General features: G+C 34.1%; 1 protein-coding gene across 1 annotated transcript in view; it reads right to left on the bottom strand.

The window, feature by feature from the left end:
* Positions 1-251: 251 nt before the first annotated feature.
* CIP2A (cellular inhibitor of PP2A) overlaps positions 252-21,759 on the bottom strand; it is a 28,736-nt gene continuing 7,228 nt past the window's right edge. The window contains exons 5-21 of the mRNA XM_024735358.1: positions 21,250-21,346; positions 19,914-20,036; positions 19,604-19,749; positions 19,145-19,220; positions 16,629-16,847; positions 14,959-15,118; positions 13,517-13,658; positions 12,340-12,439; positions 10,724-10,842; positions 8,372-8,567; positions 7,835-7,909; positions 7,630-7,740; positions 5,872-6,068; positions 3,731-3,844; positions 3,401-3,483; positions 2,524-2,663; positions 252-1,465 (exon numbers count right to left, since the gene is read on the bottom strand). Of these exons, the coding sequence (XP_024591126.1) occupies positions 1,295-1,465; positions 2,524-2,663; positions 3,401-3,483; positions 3,731-3,844; positions 5,872-6,068; positions 7,630-7,740; positions 7,835-7,909; positions 8,372-8,567; positions 10,724-10,842; positions 12,340-12,439; positions 13,517-13,658; positions 14,959-15,118; positions 16,629-16,847; positions 19,145-19,220; positions 19,604-19,749; positions 19,914-20,036; positions 21,250-21,346 (2,269 nt within the window). The 3' untranslated portion in view covers positions 252-1,294. The remainder of the gene's footprint in view (positions 1,466-2,523; positions 2,664-3,400; positions 3,484-3,730; positions 3,845-5,871; positions 6,069-7,629; positions 7,741-7,834; positions 7,910-8,371; positions 8,568-10,723; positions 10,843-12,339; positions 12,440-13,516; positions 13,659-14,958; positions 15,119-16,628; positions 16,848-19,144; positions 19,221-19,603; positions 19,750-19,913; positions 20,037-21,249; positions 21,347-21,759) is intronic.

Raw genomic sequence — 21,759 nt, 5'->3', positions numbered from 1 at the left:
ATATAATTAGTGAATTATAAAAATATATTCTCTAAATATAAATTCAGATATACTATGGTTGAAAAATAGAAGTAAATCTAAGTTACCTAAGTCAAACAGAGATACAAATAGTGAAGAAAATACCAAGTAAAATCAATGGTTGTAATAGCATAGCAATAAAATCAACCAAAATTTTTAATATAAAAACTCTTCTTAAACACTACTCAGAACATTTGATTCAAATGAAGAGTACTGAAAAATTCCCTTGTATTAAAGAAATATATAAATAAGGACATTTAAGTCATGCTTTAAAATTTAACAGCCTAATTAAAAACTATGTAAATGAAAGACAATATATCAAATGAAATTCACATCAGAATTAACAACAAATAAATTTCTGAATATGTGGCAAAGGTAGAATCCACGTTATCTGTATGTAAATTGTAAGAAATTCATAAATATTGATAATTCTGTAAGTTACTACAGTTTTTTATGTGACAAACAATATAGTCACAATATATCACCTATTTTCTAACTTTTATACATTATTTTTGCAAATATTCACTGCATGTTTAAAGATTTAGAACTTATACCATATATCTTACTACATTTTCAATGCAGTAATAAAGTTATTTTAGATTCACGGAGTGGGGATGAAGGGGGAATCAGATGAAAGTGATCAAAAGGTACACATTTCCAGTTATAAGACAAAGTATTAGAGATGTACAGCATGATAAAGATAATTAACACTGCTTTCTTTACCTCATATATGAAAGTTGTTAAGGGAATAAATCCTAAGAGTTCTCATCACAAGGGAAAAAAACTTTTTTTCTATTTCTTTGATGTTGTTTCTATGAGATGATGGATGTTCATTAAACCTACTGTGGTCACCATTCCATAATGTATGTAAGTCAAATTATTATGTTGTATACCTTAAACTCATACAGTACTGTGTGTCAATCATATTTCAATAAAAGTAGAAGGAAAAATAAATGCACTGACATCTGATTTTAAAAATCTAATCACAAATGAGAATAAATTAAACAAGCAGAAGAGAGTGGAAAGCAACTAAGGAAAAAGAAAACACCTTAGAAAAAACAATAATGGAGGCTAAGAAGAATATTCTGAAGTAAAAACCAAAGAAAGCTTTAAGCAATAAAATCCAGAAACAAGAAGTAAAACTTTAAGACCAAATAAAAACATGTATCAGATCAGGTTCTTTACTAAATTAATAATTAGATAATAATTTGCTCTTGTTTTAGAGTCACAAATTACCTTTCCTACCCCACCTTCCCAGTAGAAAAATACATAATATCTATATACTGAGATTCACAGTTTCTGGATTTATTTTCCCACCACTTAAACTGTGGATCATTGCTATCATATGAGAGTGTTTGTTCAACTCCTCTTGCTGAAGTTTCACCAGGGACTCTTTCTCTTCCAAACGACCTTCTAACTGAGCCTTCTGAACTTCTAGGGAGGAAGCCTAAAAAAGGGGTATGGGGGAGAGAAATTGAAGAAAACAAACTTAGCATGTTTTCTCTTCACAGAAACATGCTTTAAGATGTCCTTAGTTTTTATTTGTAAGACAACCATATCAAAAGATACATTACGATATGTATTATATTTTAATTAACAATTATATGGTAAGTTTAAGATCAATAGTTGATAAACAATATAATACAAATTGGGGAGACACATTCAATTTGTCTTTTTAAGTCAATGCTAGCAGTTGGACTTTTGCAGAAAATACTACATATTATCATTTAGAATTACTATTAAGGTAAACACATTAAAGCAGAACCAGGATATCTGTAAATGTGGCATTAAATTTTATGCCTCTTCTGTCACTTATGCTCTATAGTTGTTCAGTCTTTTTAAAATCTTGGTGTGTTCTCATCTTCCTAGTGGTAGATGGTCCAGAAAGCACTATTCATGGCTACCGCACTCAAGCAATCATGAATGTAGAAAGAGCAATGACCTTAGAATATATAAGTCTACTGTTTCACTTAGCTATGTGACTAACCCTGAGTAAGTAACTTAACCCAAGATTCCGTTTCATTTGTAGGATGAAAATATTTATTAATACTTATAAATTAATATATTTGTTAAAGGGAGGAAGATTAAGAAAAACATTTCAAAAGTCCTTTGTAAACTATAAAGTTCTAAACAAATACGAACTACGATTATTATTATCACCATCCCTATAAGTAGAGAGATGCAGCTATATACATATATACAGGTAGCTACCTGTATGTGACATTAAGAACTGGGAACCCCTTTCTGTATCCTTTGCCCCCTTTAAAGCAGCAAGTGCTGTAACACAGTATACATTTAATTAATGTGTAATAATTTTAGGAAGTACAAGTTTTCACACTGTGAGAGCCCTCATAACAAACCAATTGTCAAATCACTTTGAGATTCTAATATTATCTTCTAAGCAAAATTATTAAAGAAACAGAATATTAACTTATCCAAATTTACCTTTTTCACAAAATAAGACTTTTTCATTTTACTGCAAATGAGAATGCAACAGATTCTTACCTTAATGCTCAATTCTTTTCTTATTTGATCTGTTCTATTTAACTCTTTTCTAAGGATACCAATGGCTTCTTCTTTATCTTCCGTTTCTCTTTGTAAGACTTCAATCTTTTCTTCTTGTACTTTTATTTTTTGTGCCAGGTCTTAAAACAAACAAACAGTCAGCTTTGTACTCTAAGGTCCTATACTGATATTACCCTGAAAAAGTTTAGAAGCTATTATGTTATATAAGAGCAAAAAAGAGACAACTAGAAAGAAGAAAAACATATTGCTAGAAATAAAAGTTATACAGTACTTGATGAATAAAAAAACACCATGAAACTCTTCTATGCCAGTATTCTACAGAAAATGCCAAATCTCCATGTCTTTCCCTCCTCCTCTGTTCTAAACACAATATACAGTAATGAGAGGAAGGACAATCCTCAGAGTTAAGGGTTAGAAAAGAAAGGGCAAGAGAAAACAATGAAAAACTATATAGGTAGATGTCTGTGCTCTAAGTCAAGTGAGTTAGAACAAAAATGTTTTTGTGGATCATTTCAGAACTACTACCATTAAGAAGCTAGTAACTAAAAGTTACCTAGCACTGCCACCTGCTGTTACATTCTTTAAAAAATCTTTATTTTTAAAAAGGGCAATCATTTCCTATAACTCCTAGATTTCAAAAAAATGTATTGCCTTTTCAATTTGATCAATCTAACTAAACTACCTTGTAAAATGTTATGGCAAGAAAAGGAGAGTTATTTAAGATGTGATTTAAGGTTTAAAAAAATGAGAGAAGTAGAAAATAATGAAACAGCAAACTAAAAACCACTCATGCTTTGATTTTCTTCCAACACAAGATAGGTTAAAATATAGACAATTTGTTAAATAAGCTACTAACCTGCTAGCTTACATTCTCTGTCTACCAGTTGGTTCTGTACTTCTTTTCTCTGTTCTTCTTTCTCTATTAGATGGGCAATAGTTCTGAAGTTATAAAACAATACAGAAGAAAACATCAGTGAATCATATCATTTCTTTTTCTTACAAGTATTTTAAGAGGAAATTCCGAAGAATGGTAATCACCCTTAACTTCTGCCAAATGTGCACTTTATATCTGCAATAAGTAATAATTCCATTAATTTTATCTATAAAAAGCAATGTTCTATATACAGGGAATCATTTTGTTTTTGAAAAATCCAAAATAATTAGAATAAAGAACTAGAGATTTTACTTTTCATTTTGTTGCTTGAGTGACTCATTCAACTTTTTCACACTCTCAATTTGTTTATTTAGAGAATCACACGTGACCTGTAAATCTTTGTTCTTCTTCTCAGCAGTTTCATTCCTGAAAAGACAAGGAGATGAGGTGATATTTTTATGGAGGAACACATATGATGGAGAAAAGAAACTCAGGGTCTTCCTTACCATTTCTTCTGATCAAATTGCATATACTGCAGGGAAAAGGAGGAATGTTGCATGAACAAGCAGGACATAAACAGAGTTAGTTTAACTCTAAAAGATAATAAAGATATGTTTTGGCTGACTGAGGAGGTAAAAATTACTATGAAGTGGAAACATGGGGCTTTAACTTCATATTTATGGATAAAGAGCTTCATTTACAGATAATGTTGCATTACATAATTTGCTATAAAATACATGCCTCTATCTTTATAGTTAAGTCCAGAAACTGAAACAACTTCTATAAAAGGATGACATCTTCAAAAAAAATTAAACTTGCACCTTTCATCACTGGCCTCTTGGGCATAATATATGTTTAAGTAAAAATGTCAAATTAATGAATTAAGTAGTTGAGGATACTAAATTTCTCTTGTCTCTATAGCTCTGCATCTTATAGTCCTGCTTATTTTTACGTGCAAGGTAACCACATAAAAGAATTCCTTTCCAAAGTAATACTTTGACACCTAACTATTTTAAGCATAAAATGTTTTCATGCCTCTAACTACGAAGACAAACAAACTGGTGGCACTGGCTAAATGTGGCCTGTAAAGTGTTTTACTTGTCCCACACAGAGTTTTTAAAATTCTGAATTTGAATGCCTTTAGATATTCCTACCATTACATATGATCTTCCCCAGCCAGCTTCATTTATTTGTTACTCACCTGGCCCCTCAAAGCTGGAGTTTTACTTCTGGGCCCACCCCTCAATCACTGCCTGGAACATAAGCAGGTCCTAGAAAGCCCATTTTCTCTTGGACCACTGCTTACTTTCTCTTATACCCTGATTTAACACAAATAGTCCACTTTATCGGGGCTGCCTCTAACAATCAGACTTCAGAAAAAGCTGTTGGGGGAATATATCCTGTTTAAAAATCACCTTGTCCTCACAAATTTTCTAGATGCTGTACATTTTCCACCCTTCATTTTTATTGATGGGCAAATAAAATAAGCACACGGACCTTGCAAAGATAAAAATTTCTATATCTCTACATTAATACCACAGAAAGAAGAACATTTTTTCAAATCTTAACCAGTCTTAAAGTATAAAGAAAAACAAGAAACAAGTTAACTAGAGTGTTTTTATTTTTATTGTTTGGTAGAAAGTATATAACTGTTCATGGTCTTCCTTATAATTCATAAGTTTTAAAACTGGCTTACAAGATAAAAAGTGTCAAGGGAGGGAAAAAGATCAATCTCATACTTTGTTAGTGGGTGGGCATATAAATTGGCATAGCCTTTTCGGAGGGAAATTTGGCAATCAATCAAAAATTTAAAAGCACTCACCCTTTAAAACAGCAGTTCACCTATAAGAATTTATTCTGCAGATACAGTCATACATATACGTAAACTACATTCAAGGCCATCAAAGAGAAATACTGACTACAAATTAAGAGGTGAATTAAACATGAACACCCAAATTTCTATGCTATTAGGCTGAATTATATGACAACTGTTAATATTCAACCACTTTTGATCTTCAGAAGTGGCCAATTCATATGGTTCAACCTGATATGAATTGTGACAACTAAGGTCATTCAACAACTATTTATGGAGTGTCTAACCATGTATCAAGCACTGTTCTAGGCCCTAGGGATTTCTCAGTGAACAAAACGGACAAAACTTATCCTTGAGGTGCTAACATCCCAGATGACTGATGACTCTATGAATAAAGGAAAGAAGTATCATCAACTGGAAAGAAATAGAGACACCCGTATTCTGTTTCCCACCATGACACTGAGTTTGAGTAAGCAATACTTCATTGCACTATGACATAAGTTTCTTGCTAACTACTTACCTTATAGTATCATCAGAATATATGAATCCCAGAATTGGATTTTAGGGACACAGAAGAGAAATGCCGTGTGTTCATTCTAGATTCTAACCTTACACAGAAACTTTTACTTTATTAATTTACCTCTGAAGAAGTTCCATGTAGGATTTTGTCAGTACTTCGTGTTCTTCAGCCACAGACTCTAACTTCCTATTATGTTGAAAGAGATGCTCAATATCACTCTGGGCTCTTTCTGATTCAACCTCCTGTGACTTCAGCAACACACCAAGCTCTTCATTTTTTCTCTCAGCTTCTCTCAACATATTAGCAAGTGTCCGTGCCTAAAAGAAAATGGAATAGAGACTCTTCCACTATCATTTACATAATATGCTCAGTTTCTACAATTTAAAAGATTTGCTAAATAAATCTGTCTTATTGTCAATTTAATCATTAGGCCAGTCTAGAGGGGTAGAGGACAAGTTCTGCTCTCCAACATCAAGGGTGAAAGTGGGGTCATACAATTTTCACATAGTGTGACAAGTACTATAAAGAGGGCAGCCAGCACAGGGAGGGAGGATCGCTGTAAGTGTGGGAAGAAGACCAGAGAAAGCTTCCTGGGAAATGGAGGTATTAAAACTAACATCTGAAGGATTATTAAAAGTTAGAGAAAGAGAGGAAAAGGTATTCCAGACACAGAAGAGCAAGTGCAGGGACAGAAAACAGAAGAGTACGTCAAGTTTCAGAAACTGCAAAGCAATCTAATATGTCTGACTGCAGAGAATGCAGTAAGTTCTAAGGAATTTAAACTCTCTTCAGACCTAAACGATGAGACACTGAAGGATATTCAGCACAGGGGCAATGGAACCAGAGTACTGCCTCAGGGATGACTGTGGAGGAAGAAGGGAAGGTAGATCTAAATACAGAAGAAAGATGCCTTTGTATGTTGAGGGTGGCTGAGAGGAAGGAAAGGTAGGAAGACTAATCAGAGGCTCTGCTGTGATTCATGTGAAAAATGAAAAGAACTTGACCTGCAGCAAACAGTGGTAAGAATAGAGACAATGCAAAAAAAAGCAGCTGGGCTTCCCTGGTGGCGCAGTGGTTGAGAGTCCGCCTGCCAATGCAGGGGACACCGGTTCCTGCCCCGGTCCGGGAAGATCCCACATGCCGCGGAGCGGATGGGCCCGTGAGCCATGGCCGCTGAGCCTGCGCGTCCGGAGCCTGTGCTCCGCAACGGGAGAGGCCACAACAGTGAGAGGCCCGCATACCGCAAAAAAAAAAAAAAAAAAAAAAAAAAAAAAAAAAAGCAGCTATTTAGAAGGTAGAATTCAACTGAACTTGGTGAATGACTAATTGTAGAAGGTAAACTGTGTGATTTCCAGGTTTCTTGTCTGGAAAACTCTTAAGAACAGTACAGGGAATACATAAGAAACAATACATTTTTAAAAAGGGAGGGTGATGAGTTCAGTATTGGTTCTGCTGAGTTTGAAGTATTTGATGTATATTTAAATGGAGCTACACAGGAGACATTTAGTGCCTGAGAAAAAGGATCTGGGCTCAGCATATAAAATTGGGGGCATTAACATTCTGGTAATGACTGGAAACCATGAATCACCTAAATAAGGGAAAAGGGATTAGAACATAATCCTGGAAAACTCAACATTTAAGGGGTGAGTAGAAAAGAAGGATATAGGAAAGAGTATCCATTAGGGTAGGAAAAAAAAATCAGAAGATAATTGTGTAACCAAAATAAAGGGGAGACAGTTTCGAGACAGAGGGATACTAGTTAAATGCTAAGGACAATTTACTTCAATCAGAGCCATGAAAATAAAACTAATATTTTGTACGTTTTATTTACTACATTTATTTTTCTACTAATCAGATGTGTCTTTATATTGTACACACTTCTGTCTCAGCTTGAGTTCTTTGACAGCGATATTGAGCAATCAGTCTATCAGCTTGTGCAAGGGCCAGAGCTTTTGCTTCCAAGAGATCTTGTAGCCTGCTTTCTTTGGACTGTAAGAAAACATATCATTAATCTTCATCATTTACTGGAAAACATCTCTTAAAGCTTAACTGTTACACATAATTAAAATAAGTTTGTACTCACAGCTAATGTGGATAGTTTCATCTCATATACATCCATTATGTCAGATATTCTCACATCATTAATCTCATCCTTTACCTAGGTTTTAATAGTTAAAAAATCAGAAATTGTTAACGCTCAACAAAATAGAAATACAAATGCCTAATGCGAGACTAAATCACTGAAACTTAATGTCATACCAGGCAGGTCGCAATCATTTCACTAACCTGGCTATTGCGAAAGAATATCTGGGTAAGATCTGATACTCTCGTGGGAACTTAAAGTACATTAAAGTCAGGGGTGGTGCGGGGCGGCGGGAGGCTGAGCTGGTTAGGGGGGACTAAAGGAAGATGACAGCCATGTTAAAATGTGGGAATTTTATGACTGAGTTTTTCCTCTTTCCAAACTTTCCAGAATACTGCCACTTTTTATAGCAAAAGATAAAGTTTCAATGATCAAATCTGCATCTAAAGTTGTTTAGATAAATGTTATAAGAAGGGCTGATATTTAGTTGGTATGTTCCAGGCAGAATCCTACTTATAATGGCTATTTATCACTCACCACAACTCCAGACTGAAGCTTCTCTATTAATTCCTCAATGTTCAATCCAGGAACTCTATCTTTCAAAAGTGGAGGAGTTAAACATTTTACTGATGTTGGAAAACTGTGATTCAATGATTGCAAAGGCATTCTTCTGGGCATATGTTCTGTTTCCTGTTGTCTATAGGTGTTGTTTGCTGCTATACTTTCTCCAAGCCTGAATGGGAATCAAAAAAAGAGAAATAATTACATGAAAATATAGCAAAAGGCAGAGTTGGTACAGAATTAGGGACTCAATGAGAATGGGTCTTTTGGGGAGTGTAAGTCTTCAAATATTTCTGAAATAATCTTGGAATCTATGATGAAGCAGGATTTGGGTAAATATCCTAAATTTGCCAGAGGAAACTCTATTCAACTCACAACCCTTTATAATGACAACTCCACCTCTGGTTTGGAGGCGTCAGAACTAGTTTCTGAGTGTGGATTATTTGTAAAACTTAAATACAAAGTTACTGGTATTGGTAAGAACATCCTTCTAACCATGGGCAACATCACCTAGCCTTTACTTTTTCCTTTGCCCTTCCCCTTTCTCAGTCAGTATGTTCTCACCAACCTGATTTCCATTCTGCCCCTGCCATTTATCCCATCTTGTTCTTGCCTCGGGGCCTTTGTACGAGTTGTTCCTTTACCTAGAACACTCTTCCCACTAGATCTGCATAGCACTGGCTCCTTCTTATCATCAGACCTCAGTTCAGACTCACTTCCTCAGGCCTTCCACCCATAGTGACATGCTCATTATGAAACATTTTGTAAACCTCATGACAGAAGGTCCCCTAATTTACTGCAATATTCAAAATGCCCAGAAGAAGGCCTGGCACAAGCTGGCCCTCACCTTATTTAAACATTTGTTAAATGTTTAAATAAAACAAACACACTCCAAAAAACCAACCTACACACCTACCTACCTACCCATCGAGTATATAAATGCACCTTATTAAACTAAGATAATGTAAATATAGGCATAAATGGACATAAATAAAACAGCATAAGTGGACATCTGAGATAGTGTCCAAAGAGAAAATTATACAACACAAGACAGGGAAGGATGGCAAAGACATAGTGAAATGATAGGAAGGCTGCACATACAGAGACACAGGGTGAAACTCCACCTTTCAGTCAAGCTGAAGCTTTCTACTCTGAAGCGTGGGGGATTTTGCTTCATGTCAGATTACCACAGTTGAAGACGTAAGCTACCACAAAATAAAGCAGCCTCATAGACGTCTACCTTGTAACTTGAGAAGCTCTCTATTTATCCATTTAGTTGTTAAAAAATATGATAAAATGAAAGGAATTTCAATTACATGGTCTCTAGGTCGTGTTTTCCACAGTTCTTCATCTCTTAATTTATGACTACTTAAGTTATTAATTCTGAAAAATGAGTTTGCTCAGTTAACAGAAATAGCAGAGGTTGGCAAACTTTTTGTTAAAGGACAAGGTAGTTAAGTATTTTAGGTTTGAGGATCCAGTCTCTGTTACAACTACCCAACCCTAATGTCGTAGCATAAATGTAGATGTAGACAATACAGACAGTATGAAAATGAATGGGTGTGGCTTTGTTCCAATAAAATTTTATTTATAAAAATAAGCTCCTGCCTGCTGTCTAGAGTTTGCTGACCCCTGGCATACAGGAATGTCTTACCACTTAACAACTGTCTCAGTTCATTCAAACCACTTTTGCAAATTCATTCATATAAACTACCTAAACTTATTAAAATTAAAGTAGAACCCTACTAGACATTTTGTCAACCATTTAGTTTACACACAGCACCGAAAATCTGAATTTTTTTCAAACCTAATTGCAAATATTCTCTTAATGTTTAAAATAGATGAACATAGTAGATAATTCTGCCTGGCCATTATCCCACCTTCTGATAATAACAGATTTTTTTCTTTAGGAATCCCTTCCTTGGTAAACGACCCAGATCTGGTCAATGAAAGCGATGCTTAGACTTATCACTCAAATGGTTGGGAAAGAAAAACTCTTTATATGGAGAAACTAAACTGGTAGGATGTAAGCTTAGTACAGAAGCTACTATGTTAAAAAGAGGTGTTGAGACAGAGAGGCGTAGCATCTGGATAATACATTTAATCACCTGGATGGATCTAGCTATTCCCTAAGTGAGTATACATCTGGCCTTTTTAATTGTGGGAATCAAATTTTTTTTAATTGAAAAACTTTTTTCACTTGAAAAATTACTATTACAATGAAGTTTTCAATTCACGAATTTTCCAATCTATATTCAGGACTACTAAAGAAACATGGCAGCGTATTCCAACACCACAAGAGACACACTGCAAATGATTATAACTCACACTAACGCAGGAAAATCTGGCAGTGGAGCAGCTTCCAATAATATTCCCAATCCAGACTGTACTTGTTCTCTACTGTCTGATGTTAAAGCAAAAGCCAAGGGAGTAATCAGGCGAGGATCCTAAGTAAATCAGAAACCAGAAAATAAAAGGCAGAAAGAATAAATAATGTCAGGTCTTTAAGAGTAAGGTGAATAAATAGACCTAAATCATAAAATAATTCTAGGCAAATTCGAAAGTGTTTCTACCTGATGTTTGAATGTATTTAATTAGTCTTTACCTTGTTATAACTGTCTATACAATCAATAGTAAGGTTGGCTTAAAAAACTCTGGCAAAGGTTTTGAATGCTTTATTGTGCCTACGAAAATCATGTCTTAAATACTTTGAGTAATTTAAATATCACCTACAATTGAATGATGTTTTGAGTTACTGTTTTATTTTTCTAGCTATCATTTAAAAGAAAAACTAGAAGAACAAATGGCTAATCATTTCCAAATTAAAGTAAAAAATAAAAGTAAAATTCAAATTAACTCAATAAAAAATTTAAATTTAGTGAATGTAACAATTATACTTTAAAGTGTAAGTCCTTCACGTCAGTAAATTTTACATTAGTACTAAGCCTCAAATCATCTATTCTGAAAAAATTTTTTATTGACATAAAATCAGAGAAAAATATTAAAATATAAATCCTTTATAATTATCAACATTTTAGAAGGTTAAGTGTTTTATAGGTACTCAAGTATAATCTAATGCCACAGAACTATAAGAGATGGATTTTATCTCCAAAACCCTCATGGTAACCCTTTATAACTCCTCCCATCCACAGGGATCATTATTTCTACTTTGTTGTCAAGAAGACTGGAGCTCAGAGAGGTGAAGTAACTTGCTCAAGTCTGCACTAAGAAATGGTGGAGTCAGCATCTGAACCCTCATCTCCTCAGCACTGTGCTCTCAAAGTGTATAAGTAGACCCTGCCTAAGGATCCAGTTTTGGCTTCTACCCTGTCTATACAGGCACTGGAGACATCTGTGTTATTATAGTAACTTAATTCACACGTTTGTTAAATATCTGTTAAAAGCCAAGTTTTGTGGATATCAAGGTAAACACCTAGAGCTCTTATTCAGCTACTATTATTATTGAAATCTGTAAGTTAACTATTTTCTGCACACCTCTCTAATTTTATTATCACTCACAATCAAGTCCGTTTCTTCCAGGAGTCTCCCTCTTGTCTTAAAACCCTACCTCATCAACCCCAAACAAAAACAAACACCCCAGAACAAATACCACTCCCCCCTACCACAATGCCAATAGAAACAAATGAAGAAACCGGAAACATGACACGAAAAAGGAAAAGGCTGTGGAAGCACCGCTATCGTGAACATCCCATACATTAGAGTCAGGAGCACTTATGTTCAATTGCTGTGGAACTACGTAAAATAACTGTGTAGTGAGAATATTATAGTTATGTAAGACAATTAACAATTTTTAAACTTCCTTCCAATGGCCAGTTCTAAGAAAAACATTAATCTTCTGAAGATTAAGAATATTACAACAGAAACATATAATAGGAAACATTTCTATATAAATCAACTTCAATATTTGAAGAGTTTAAACTCACCTGAAGGATTTTGTAGAAGCTTACTTCCATACCAGGAACCAACTGTTTAAGTTTGTTCATCAAATCAAGAGTTTTCAAAATTACATCAGCAGCAAGTTTGCTTTAAAAATAAGTCATATTTAACTTAAATAACTCAAAAATTGCTTAGCTTATTTCTGTCCATACATCTAAAGAAAATAAAAACCCAAAACCTTTGTTCTTAAACCTCAAGAAGATTAAGCATTGTTTAAGAGAAAAAAAATATCAGAGACCAACATCCTTATAACCCAAGATCCAAAGAGAACTGGCATTAACAGTTTAAGTTTAGACAGTGTTTCTTTTTCTAATCTCAAATACCAATACGCTTCAACTTTCTGCTTGAAATTACTAGCAACATTGGCAACATGACTCATTTAATTCTTAGCCTTGTCACTAAAATATTAACAATAGAGGGCAACCTTAGGCAATAAAGAATATCTAATATTTACTGAATGAATTATACTAAGCCGTTTTTCTCAGCCTTGTAATTGAAAAGGAGTACAAAAAAGTAAAAAGAGATAATTCTTGTTCTTGAGGAATGTAATTATTGACAGTTTTGACATTCATGGAAATTGGAACAAATCACTGTTCAGCATTTAGCAGGTCCTCAACAAAGACTTGTTAGATGGACTTAATTTATGGGGGAGAAAAGGGATAAAATAATCTCATTACTATCAGTGAAAATCCACATTTAACCATAAGCCTTTACATGCTAAAGAAGAAGAGTTGTCTTTGTTATTAGAAACCTTCAGCAGTGATGGATTTCTTTGAAATAAAAACAATCCCTGTATTTTCATGCTTTTTCACTTCAAAATATAAAGTTAAATGAATATAAAAATACTCAGGCAATGTCAAAAAGGAACTCTAGAAAAAAAATGTTCAGAAGTATAAAAGACCCTTAGAGAATCACAACAAATTAAAATAAGACAAACCTAAACAATGAAAAATAAATCACAGATATTAATACCTCTGTTCAGAAGCATGTTATCTATGAATTAAACGAATTAAAAAAAAATTCATCATGAAAATATTTTTCTTAATTCTCTGTTATACCTTGGCTTAACAGAACATACTCAAGGATGACCCTCCAAAAGGAATGAGAATCATTACATCTTTTGATTTTTATTACCATTTTGCCATTTGTATTTCATATACTTACCACAATTCAGAATCTGCTACCTTTGTTCCAAACCCCAGATCAATCTTGCCATATGTAAATTGTTGCTCTATCAGAGTGGTACATTTGATAGTCGTCAGAATTTTTGCAATATGCATTTTTAGAGCATCATCTCCACACAGAGGTAAGTTTTGTTAAGGAACACAAACAAAAAATTCTCCAAAAAAAACCCTTATATTTTTATAGCCATTTACAGCTTTTAGGATGATTTCATACAAATTATTCTTGTTCCTGCAATTTGGTGTAATTATTGTTACCTTAGCTCAATGACAGATTAGGAAACTAGAGCTCAGAGCATTTAAGTGACTGACAAGTGGCAAGAGATGGGACTGACATCAAAAGTTTCTGACTCAAAGGTAAAACAGAGGAAGGATCTGCTTTTCTACTGGATGTTAGCTTTTTATTAACAGGTGTCACAACGGTTCAATAAATACTTGTTGAAATAAGGGAAGTTATTTTCTCATTTGTTATTCCTCAATTTCTCTTCCTGTACTGTAGTTAATTTGAATATCTATCATTTAAAAAGGGTTAAGTTTGGTACCACTCAATGAGAGAAGGCCTGAATATTTTACAGATAGTATCTCTAAGGTCAAGCAAAATAATCATGTGTTTTTACAGCAGTGGCTTTCAACTTTGGCTGTATGTTAGAATCACCTGGGTAGTTTAAACAGTCAATCACAAACACTCCTCCACCCCAGGGTTTCACATTACTTTAATTAAATCAGAATCGCTGGAAGTAATGTTCAAGAGTATTTTTAAATGTTCGCCACATTATTCTAATACATAGCCAGAGTTGAGAATCACCGCCATCAAGAAAGAGAAAAATTAAGAAGCAGCAGCTCAGAGAAGAGATTAAAGAGATGCAGAGTTTGCTCTAGGGCAGGAAAAAGTTGAGCAAATTCTTGTTGCTCTGAAATACAAGGTTATCTTTTTTATAACCAAGTGTTAATGTCATCTTTATTGAAACATTTATAGAGGTGTTAATTTTTAAAACACAAGCTAAAAAACTAAGCTAAAATAATAACTACCAATCTTTCTTTCTTCTCTGATACACTCCATCAAAGAATGGCACCACACATCATCCAGGGGCAACAATTTGCATCAAAAGAGAGTATCAGAGTAGTTATTTTAGAATATATCTCCTAATCTCAAATTATGATAAAAATGTACAGATCAAGTTTAAAGAGCATTTCTGGAAATATTCTTTAGCTTAAAAGTTTTACACAGAAAAACAAAGGGAAAAATGTCTAGATAACTTTTTAAGAGACTCATCCTTGAATATCAGGTCTGTAAGTTTAAACTTGAGTTCAGTAATTCTGAACAGATTCAAGCATGAGAAATGACAAAATTATAAAGACAAAAATGCAGTAAATACAATTCTAAAAAAATAAGTAGTTAGTTTCCATGTTTATACTGAAGGATATTTAACAAAACTTCAATGGCCTTGACCATCCTTTCACATTTTTTCCTTATTAAAGCCTCATCTAGATTTTGTTCTGTGAACTGAAGCTGATCAAGGAATGTAGGCAGCAGAAGGGTCACAAAACGGTCAGCTGAGGAACAGTTAGCAGTATCTATGACATCCTGGAGAATTAACCACCACCAATGATTAAAAATAAAAACAGAGATGGAATACAGAATGCATAAACGGTCATCACTGAGCTGCAACACTCTTTAAATTTCTTATGTAGGTGATCCTTGAACAATGTAAGGGTTAGGGACGCTGACCCCACCATGCAGTCGAAAGTCTCAGTACAACTTAGTTGGCCCTGGCCTTCTGTATCTGTGGTTCTGCATCCACGGATTCAAACCTGAATTGTGTAGTACTGTAGTACTTACTATTGAAAAAAAATCCACATATAAGTGGACCCAAGCAGTTCAAACCTATGTTGTTCAAAGGTCAACTGTAATTACTTTAAAAATTCTTCGACCTGTGTCTCCTATTTAAAATCTACCCTTTTATCAAGTTTTGAGGACTATGATGACCTTTTTCCTCAAATGGAACAGTAAGGTTTTGGGTTAATCGAATGCAAACAAGACTTATTAAAGTGGACTGTATCTGTGATTTAAAAATTATTCTAAATTAAAAGTATGTACTGAAAACAAATATCCTGAATTTGCTAAATGTAATTACAATAACTAAATAACAGACACTGGTCTTAATACTTTACAACCACAAATAATTCCCATCAAGAATCTCAAAGCACTTTTTAAATGCAAAAACTGTTAACAGTCAAGATCAACATGAAACAATAATCTGTGCATAATCCTTAACAAATATATTTAATCCCTCATAAACATTTTGGTTTGTGCACAGGATCCAGTCATGAGAGGGTAAACATTCTACTAAGATACTGGGGTAGACAGAATGGGTGTAAAAACAGGGAGAGGGCTTCCCTGGTGGCGCAGTGGTTGAGAGTCCGCCTGCCGATGCAGGGGACACAGGTTCGTGCCCCGGTCCGGGAAGATCCCACATGCCGCGGAGCGGCTGGGCCCGTGAGCCATGGCCGCTGAGCCTGCGCGTCCGGAGCCTGTGCTCTGCAATGGGAGAGGCCACGGCAGTGAGAGGCCCGCGTACCACAAAAAAAACAGGGAGAATAGTACAGAATACTAAATGACCTAGAGAGTAGAATCTACCAGAATGTAAAGGCCTCTATGGAAAGGATTTCTGTCTATATCCTAAGTACCTGGCATGCTCCACTCTATTTGACTGACTTAATCCAATGTTCTATATATCCATTCCATAAAGACAGTAGACAGTATCTACTGAGATGGAGAGACAGAATGTGACTACTGAAAGAAGCACAGTCATTCACCAACAACCCATACAAATCTTAGTCAATACCTTTACTTATTATACTGAAAGGAGTATATATGCTATTTAGTGAGAAAACAAACAAACAAAATACTCGCTAATATTTGTGACCTTGCCAGAAAAAAGGAATTCAGTAGCTGAATGGTAGGGAGTTTAGTAACTGAGAAGTTTTCCTGAAGTGTATGAACAACTGGAAGTTTATTATGAACATTTTACAAAACAAACTGTTCACTGAGAATCATAAAAGTGGAAAAGTCAATTTGTTAATCACTCTAGTACCTCAAATATTTCCTTGAACAACTCCAGTGCTAAAATAGAACAGTTTTCTGATCCATCCAAAGGTTGGCTTGACCAACGAAGTAGAGCTACAGGAGGTTCTAAACACTTAGAACGGCTTCCCAGAATGGTGCTGCCAGATGGAGGTTGTTCAAATATCATCTGCGTAAGCCCATGGCGCAGCTGAGTCACTGAACAGAACGCAAGAAGTAATTCTAAAACCTGTGCAATATAAAGCCTTCATTAAATGTCAATTTCATTAGACTTGAATGCACAAAGCAACCGAAAAATGAAGCTGGAAATGATATACATTTTTAAAGAAAATAAAATAAAAATGAAAAGTTGCTTCCAATTTTTCCAAGTATTATTTTTCAAAATGTGTCACTAGGTTCCAGAAGGTTACAAATAAATTTGTTAATGGTAGTTACTTCTAATAACAGGATTGTGAGAGCCAAAGAAGAAAGGGCAACTTCAACTAATCTTATATACCTTCTACAGTACTTAATTTTTTTTCAGCACAAACATGTTGCTTCAAAAATGAAAAAATAAAATTAGTAATTAAGAATACCTGCTATCATGCTAAGGTTTAAGAACTGCTATAAAGCATACTTTAGGATAATATTTAGAAGTGGCATCCCATAGCTTTAAAAGCTTAAGGATGGCTACTTCCATATTGTTTACACAGTGTGGCAATCAGCCCCTTAGCCTGCCTCCCTATTCTACTTCATTTCTTCCTTGCTTCATAACTGAAACTTATTCCATTACATAGCATCCCACATCAACTTGTTTACTAGCTGTTAAGTTAAATTCTACCGTATTTCATTTACTACCAACTTATCATTAAAAAAAATTATTGGTACCTCTTTGCCTACTCACTTATTTTCTACCTTTCTTCATCTGTTTCTTATAAATGGCATACAATTGGGATCTGTGTTTTAATCAACCTGATAGTGTCTGCTTTTAACAGAATGCAGCCCATTAGCATTTACTATGTTACATATGATAAACTCCTTGACTTATTCTCTTTTAAATATAAATTGTAGTGCTTGTTTTTGAATAGATAATACATTCTTTTGGTTCCAAAGTCAAAGGTACTAGCCTGACCTTTAACTACACTCTCTGGAAGCAAGAGACCATATTACCAGTTTCTTATTTATCTTACCAGAGATACGTTCTGCACATACAAGCAAATACTTTCTCATTTACACTTTCTCTGTAAGTATAACATACAGGGAAGTAAACATATCAATTGCTACTGCAAAGCTAGATGTTTTCCTAAAAGTGAATACACATATATAACTAGCAACTAGGTCAAGAAAGAGAATTCCACTAAAACTCCAGAGTCCCCTTGTGTCCCCTCCCAGACAATGCCCCAACCACTACTCCACATCAGATTTCTGACACTAGAGATTAATTTTACCGTAGCTATTCTTGGATCTTTGCATTTCTGTATAAATTTTTCAATCGGCTTGCCAACTTATATTAAAAACTCACATGGAACTTTATTCTATATAAATAGAATCTTATAGTGTATACTCTTACATCTGGCTTCTTTAGCTTAGCATTATCTTAGTGAGATTCATTCATATTTTCGCATGCAGCTGCATTTCACACATTCTCATTGCTTATAGTATTCCAATGTATAAATATACTACAGTTTATTTCCACCGTTGATGGCATTTAGGTTGTTTACAATTCTTGGCTATTGGTAACAGTACTGCTATGTTTTGTACATGTCTTTTGGTGAACACAAGTATTCAATTCTTTGGGGTAAATATTTAAGAGTGGAATTGCTGGGTCATAGTTGCATATGTCCGATGTTAGTAGATAATACGTTTTCATAAATGGCTGTACCAATTTTTGGCCCATGAGTACAGTGACACGCTCTTTATATTTTTTACATTCTCTCTATGCTTGATATTATCCACATTTTTAATTTTAACCATCTGGTGGGTATGTACTGGTATTGTATTACCATTTAAATTTGCATTTCCCTGAAGATTAATAAAGTTGAGCAACCATTTCATATTTATTGACCAATTCAAGGTTTTTTTTTTGCTCAGGTTATCTTTTGGGTTCAGTGTTTTTTCTCCTTTATAGGTACAAATTTTTAAATGATACATTTTAGATAAGAGTCCTTTGCTCAATATATGTATTGTAGATATCTTTTCCTGCTCTGTAAATAGTACCAGTTTTAAACTTTCATTTTCTATTTAACATTTTCTACATGTCTTTTGGTGAAATGTCTCTACTGGCTATATAGCTAGGAGTGGAATATCTGTGTCATAGGTTGTACATGTGTTTAACAGGCACCGTGAAACAGTTTTCCAAAGGGATTATGCCAGTTTATGAAGATACAAGGACGGTTCCAAAGTATCGGTAATGTTCTGTTTCTTGCTCTAGATACTGGTTATACGGCTGTGTTCATTTTGTAAAGGTTCAGAGATCTATGCACTTAGATTTTTCTGCACATTATAGTTTTTAAAAACTTTAAAACGAAAAGCTGTGCTTTTATATACCTTTGAAGAAGAATCAGGATCCTTTCCATTAAGAAGACCTAATACTTGATTAAGACATGAAGAAAAGTGTTCATACCTAGGTTCAAAATAAAAATACACATCAAGTGATAATTATGAAACTGATACATTAAAAATGATTTTTATATAAAATAAATCATACTGTTCAGATGTAAAACTGGTTTTGAAACAGATTAATCAAGATATGTATATTTTGGAGAATGACACAATCTTATATACCTAAGACAAAGACTGAAACATACACACACACCCTTGTTATACTTTTACATTTCAAGTCAGGAGAGCAAAAAGAATGGGAATAAAGCACATGAAAACATTTTGATTTTAGTCTATTGCGAATCAGTAGAGTCCAAGTTTACTAAATCTAAAAAGGCAGTTTTGTTTATTACAAATACATCTTGGTTTAAAAAAAAAGTCCTAAAATTTGTCAGAGAACCATACCTGATGAGATAATCAGCAATTTTAGGATTCTTAAGAAGATCCATCAGTAGATCAACTGAATACTTTCTAGTTAGTGTGCCATCACCATTTATGAGAATATTAAATATTAGTTGAAAAGTCTGATGAATGTTTCGAGCATGGAACAGCTTAAAAACAAATCAGGAAGAGTATATTATACAAAAAAATTTAAGTTGACCATCCTAAAACTCAACAAAGAGTCTCAATGACTTTTAAAGTATCAGAGAATATAAACTTCAGAATTATTTTCATAAATTGCAAAAAAGAAAAAAAAAAAACCAAAAAAACTTACCTTTTCTCCAACCTCTTCATTTAATGTCAAACTGGATAATATTGAAAGTGCAAACACAACCACAGTTAAACTACTATGGGCCAGGAAGCTTATAAGAGTTCGATAAAAAGATTTCACATTATTCTGAGGAAGAAAAAATTTTTTTAATAAATTAGAATAAAAAAAATTATAAGTCTTATATTTTGTTTTAGAAAGTATATCTTACACAGAGTAGGTAAACTTTTATTAAACATTATCAACTTAAGAGATCATTCAAGGAGTAAGATGATACTTTTACATATTGCTTACAGTAGTATGGACAGGTACAATCTAAGTGAAGAGCAGTGTGTAGTCATGGGTTTATGAGCAAATGTTTACCTTCCTCAAACAGTTCCATGGCTCAAAATAACCTCCACCAACAAAATAAGACCAGGTCAGAAAAATCCAGCACATGAACAAATGAGATATTATTTAATTTAAAACAAGTAATACTGAATATTGCATAGCAAGGGAACTGTTCATAAAGCACCTTAAAGAATCAATGAACTTTCCTGATTTAATATATTTCTAACAGTAGCTCAGTTAACCTTACTTGAGTGCCTTCACTTATCTCGAGTACTGGTAGTGATGTTAGGCACTTACTCATAAATATTTCTGGGAGAGCTGTAATTGATTTTGTGGAAATACAAGAGTGAGGTAAATGCAACTGCCAATGGCATATCTCCCCTTTTTAAAAAATAAATTTATTTATCTATTTATTTATTTATTTTTGGCTGTGCTGAGTCTTCGTTGCCACGCATGGGCTTTTTTTCTAGTTGCCGTGAGCAGGGGCTACTCTTTGTTGCGGTGCACAGGCTCTAGGCACGTGGGCTTCAGTAGTTGTGGCTCGCGGGCTCTAGAGTGCAGGCTCAGTAGTTGTGGCGCATGAGCTTAGTTGCTCTGCAGCATGTAGGATCTTCCCAGACCAGGGCTTGAACCCGTGTCCCCTGAATTGGCAGGCGGAGTCTCAACCACTGTGCCAACAGGGAAGCCCCGTGTCTCCCTTCTATCAGCACAAAATAATTTAGCATTTCTTGTATTATTCAATACGACAAATAATGGGATACTACGGAGAAGAAAAACTTTTAGTATTTAACATTTTTATTAACTCTTAACTTGTCTTAATTAAACATATATGAAGGTTGGAATACGTCAAGTTATTTATATGTCAGTATGACTCTTTGTTAACTTTGATGGGTCAGCTGGATAACACAGAAGAATTCTTGTAAAATTTTTTTTAAGAAAAAGGTGAAAAAAATTTTCTTTAAGCATAGAGCCCACCACAAAACTAGAGCCAAACATTTCATAAACTTCTTACCAAAGTCTTTATGTGTGTTTGAACAGAAAGATTGTGCCGACAAAGATTTGCCAATAATCCTAGACAAGGCATTGTCAACTCATCTTCAGAAGACTGACTGTTGTTTTAAGAAAAAGAATAAAAACATTAGGTTCTTTCTAAATTACTCAAAATTATATAGTCATTTACACATTTAAATTCCTTCCTTTTTCTAAGCAAAGAAAAATCTGATTAACATGTGAAGACTGCCAAGCTTTGAATAGTACTGATCATTTGTTTCATGTTTTGAAACTAAATGATCCTACTCAACTGCAGCACACAAATATAGAAATAATTGTCAGAGTAACCATGTGCTATCTTATCAGTATATTCTTTGGTCAATAAAATTAAATATAAACATAATTTTCAGTTTCAATAAGTTTTTCTGTCTCAATCAATTCATTTCATAAATTTTTGTTATAAAAATTAAAGCTGCTTTACACCACTTGATCCTTGAAATCATCTAAGAGGAATAAATAAGAATCAGCCTCA

Source organism: Neophocaena asiaeorientalis, unplaced genomic scaffold, assembly GCF_003031525.2.
Source record: "Neophocaena asiaeorientalis asiaeorientalis breed wild unplaced genomic scaffold, Neophocaena_asiaeorientalis_V1.1 scaffold136, whole genome shotgun sequence".
NCBI lineage: Eukaryota > Metazoa > Chordata > Mammalia > Artiodactyla > Phocoenidae > Neophocaena > Neophocaena asiaeorientalis.
This window is presented reverse-complemented; position numbering and strand designations above follow the sequence as displayed.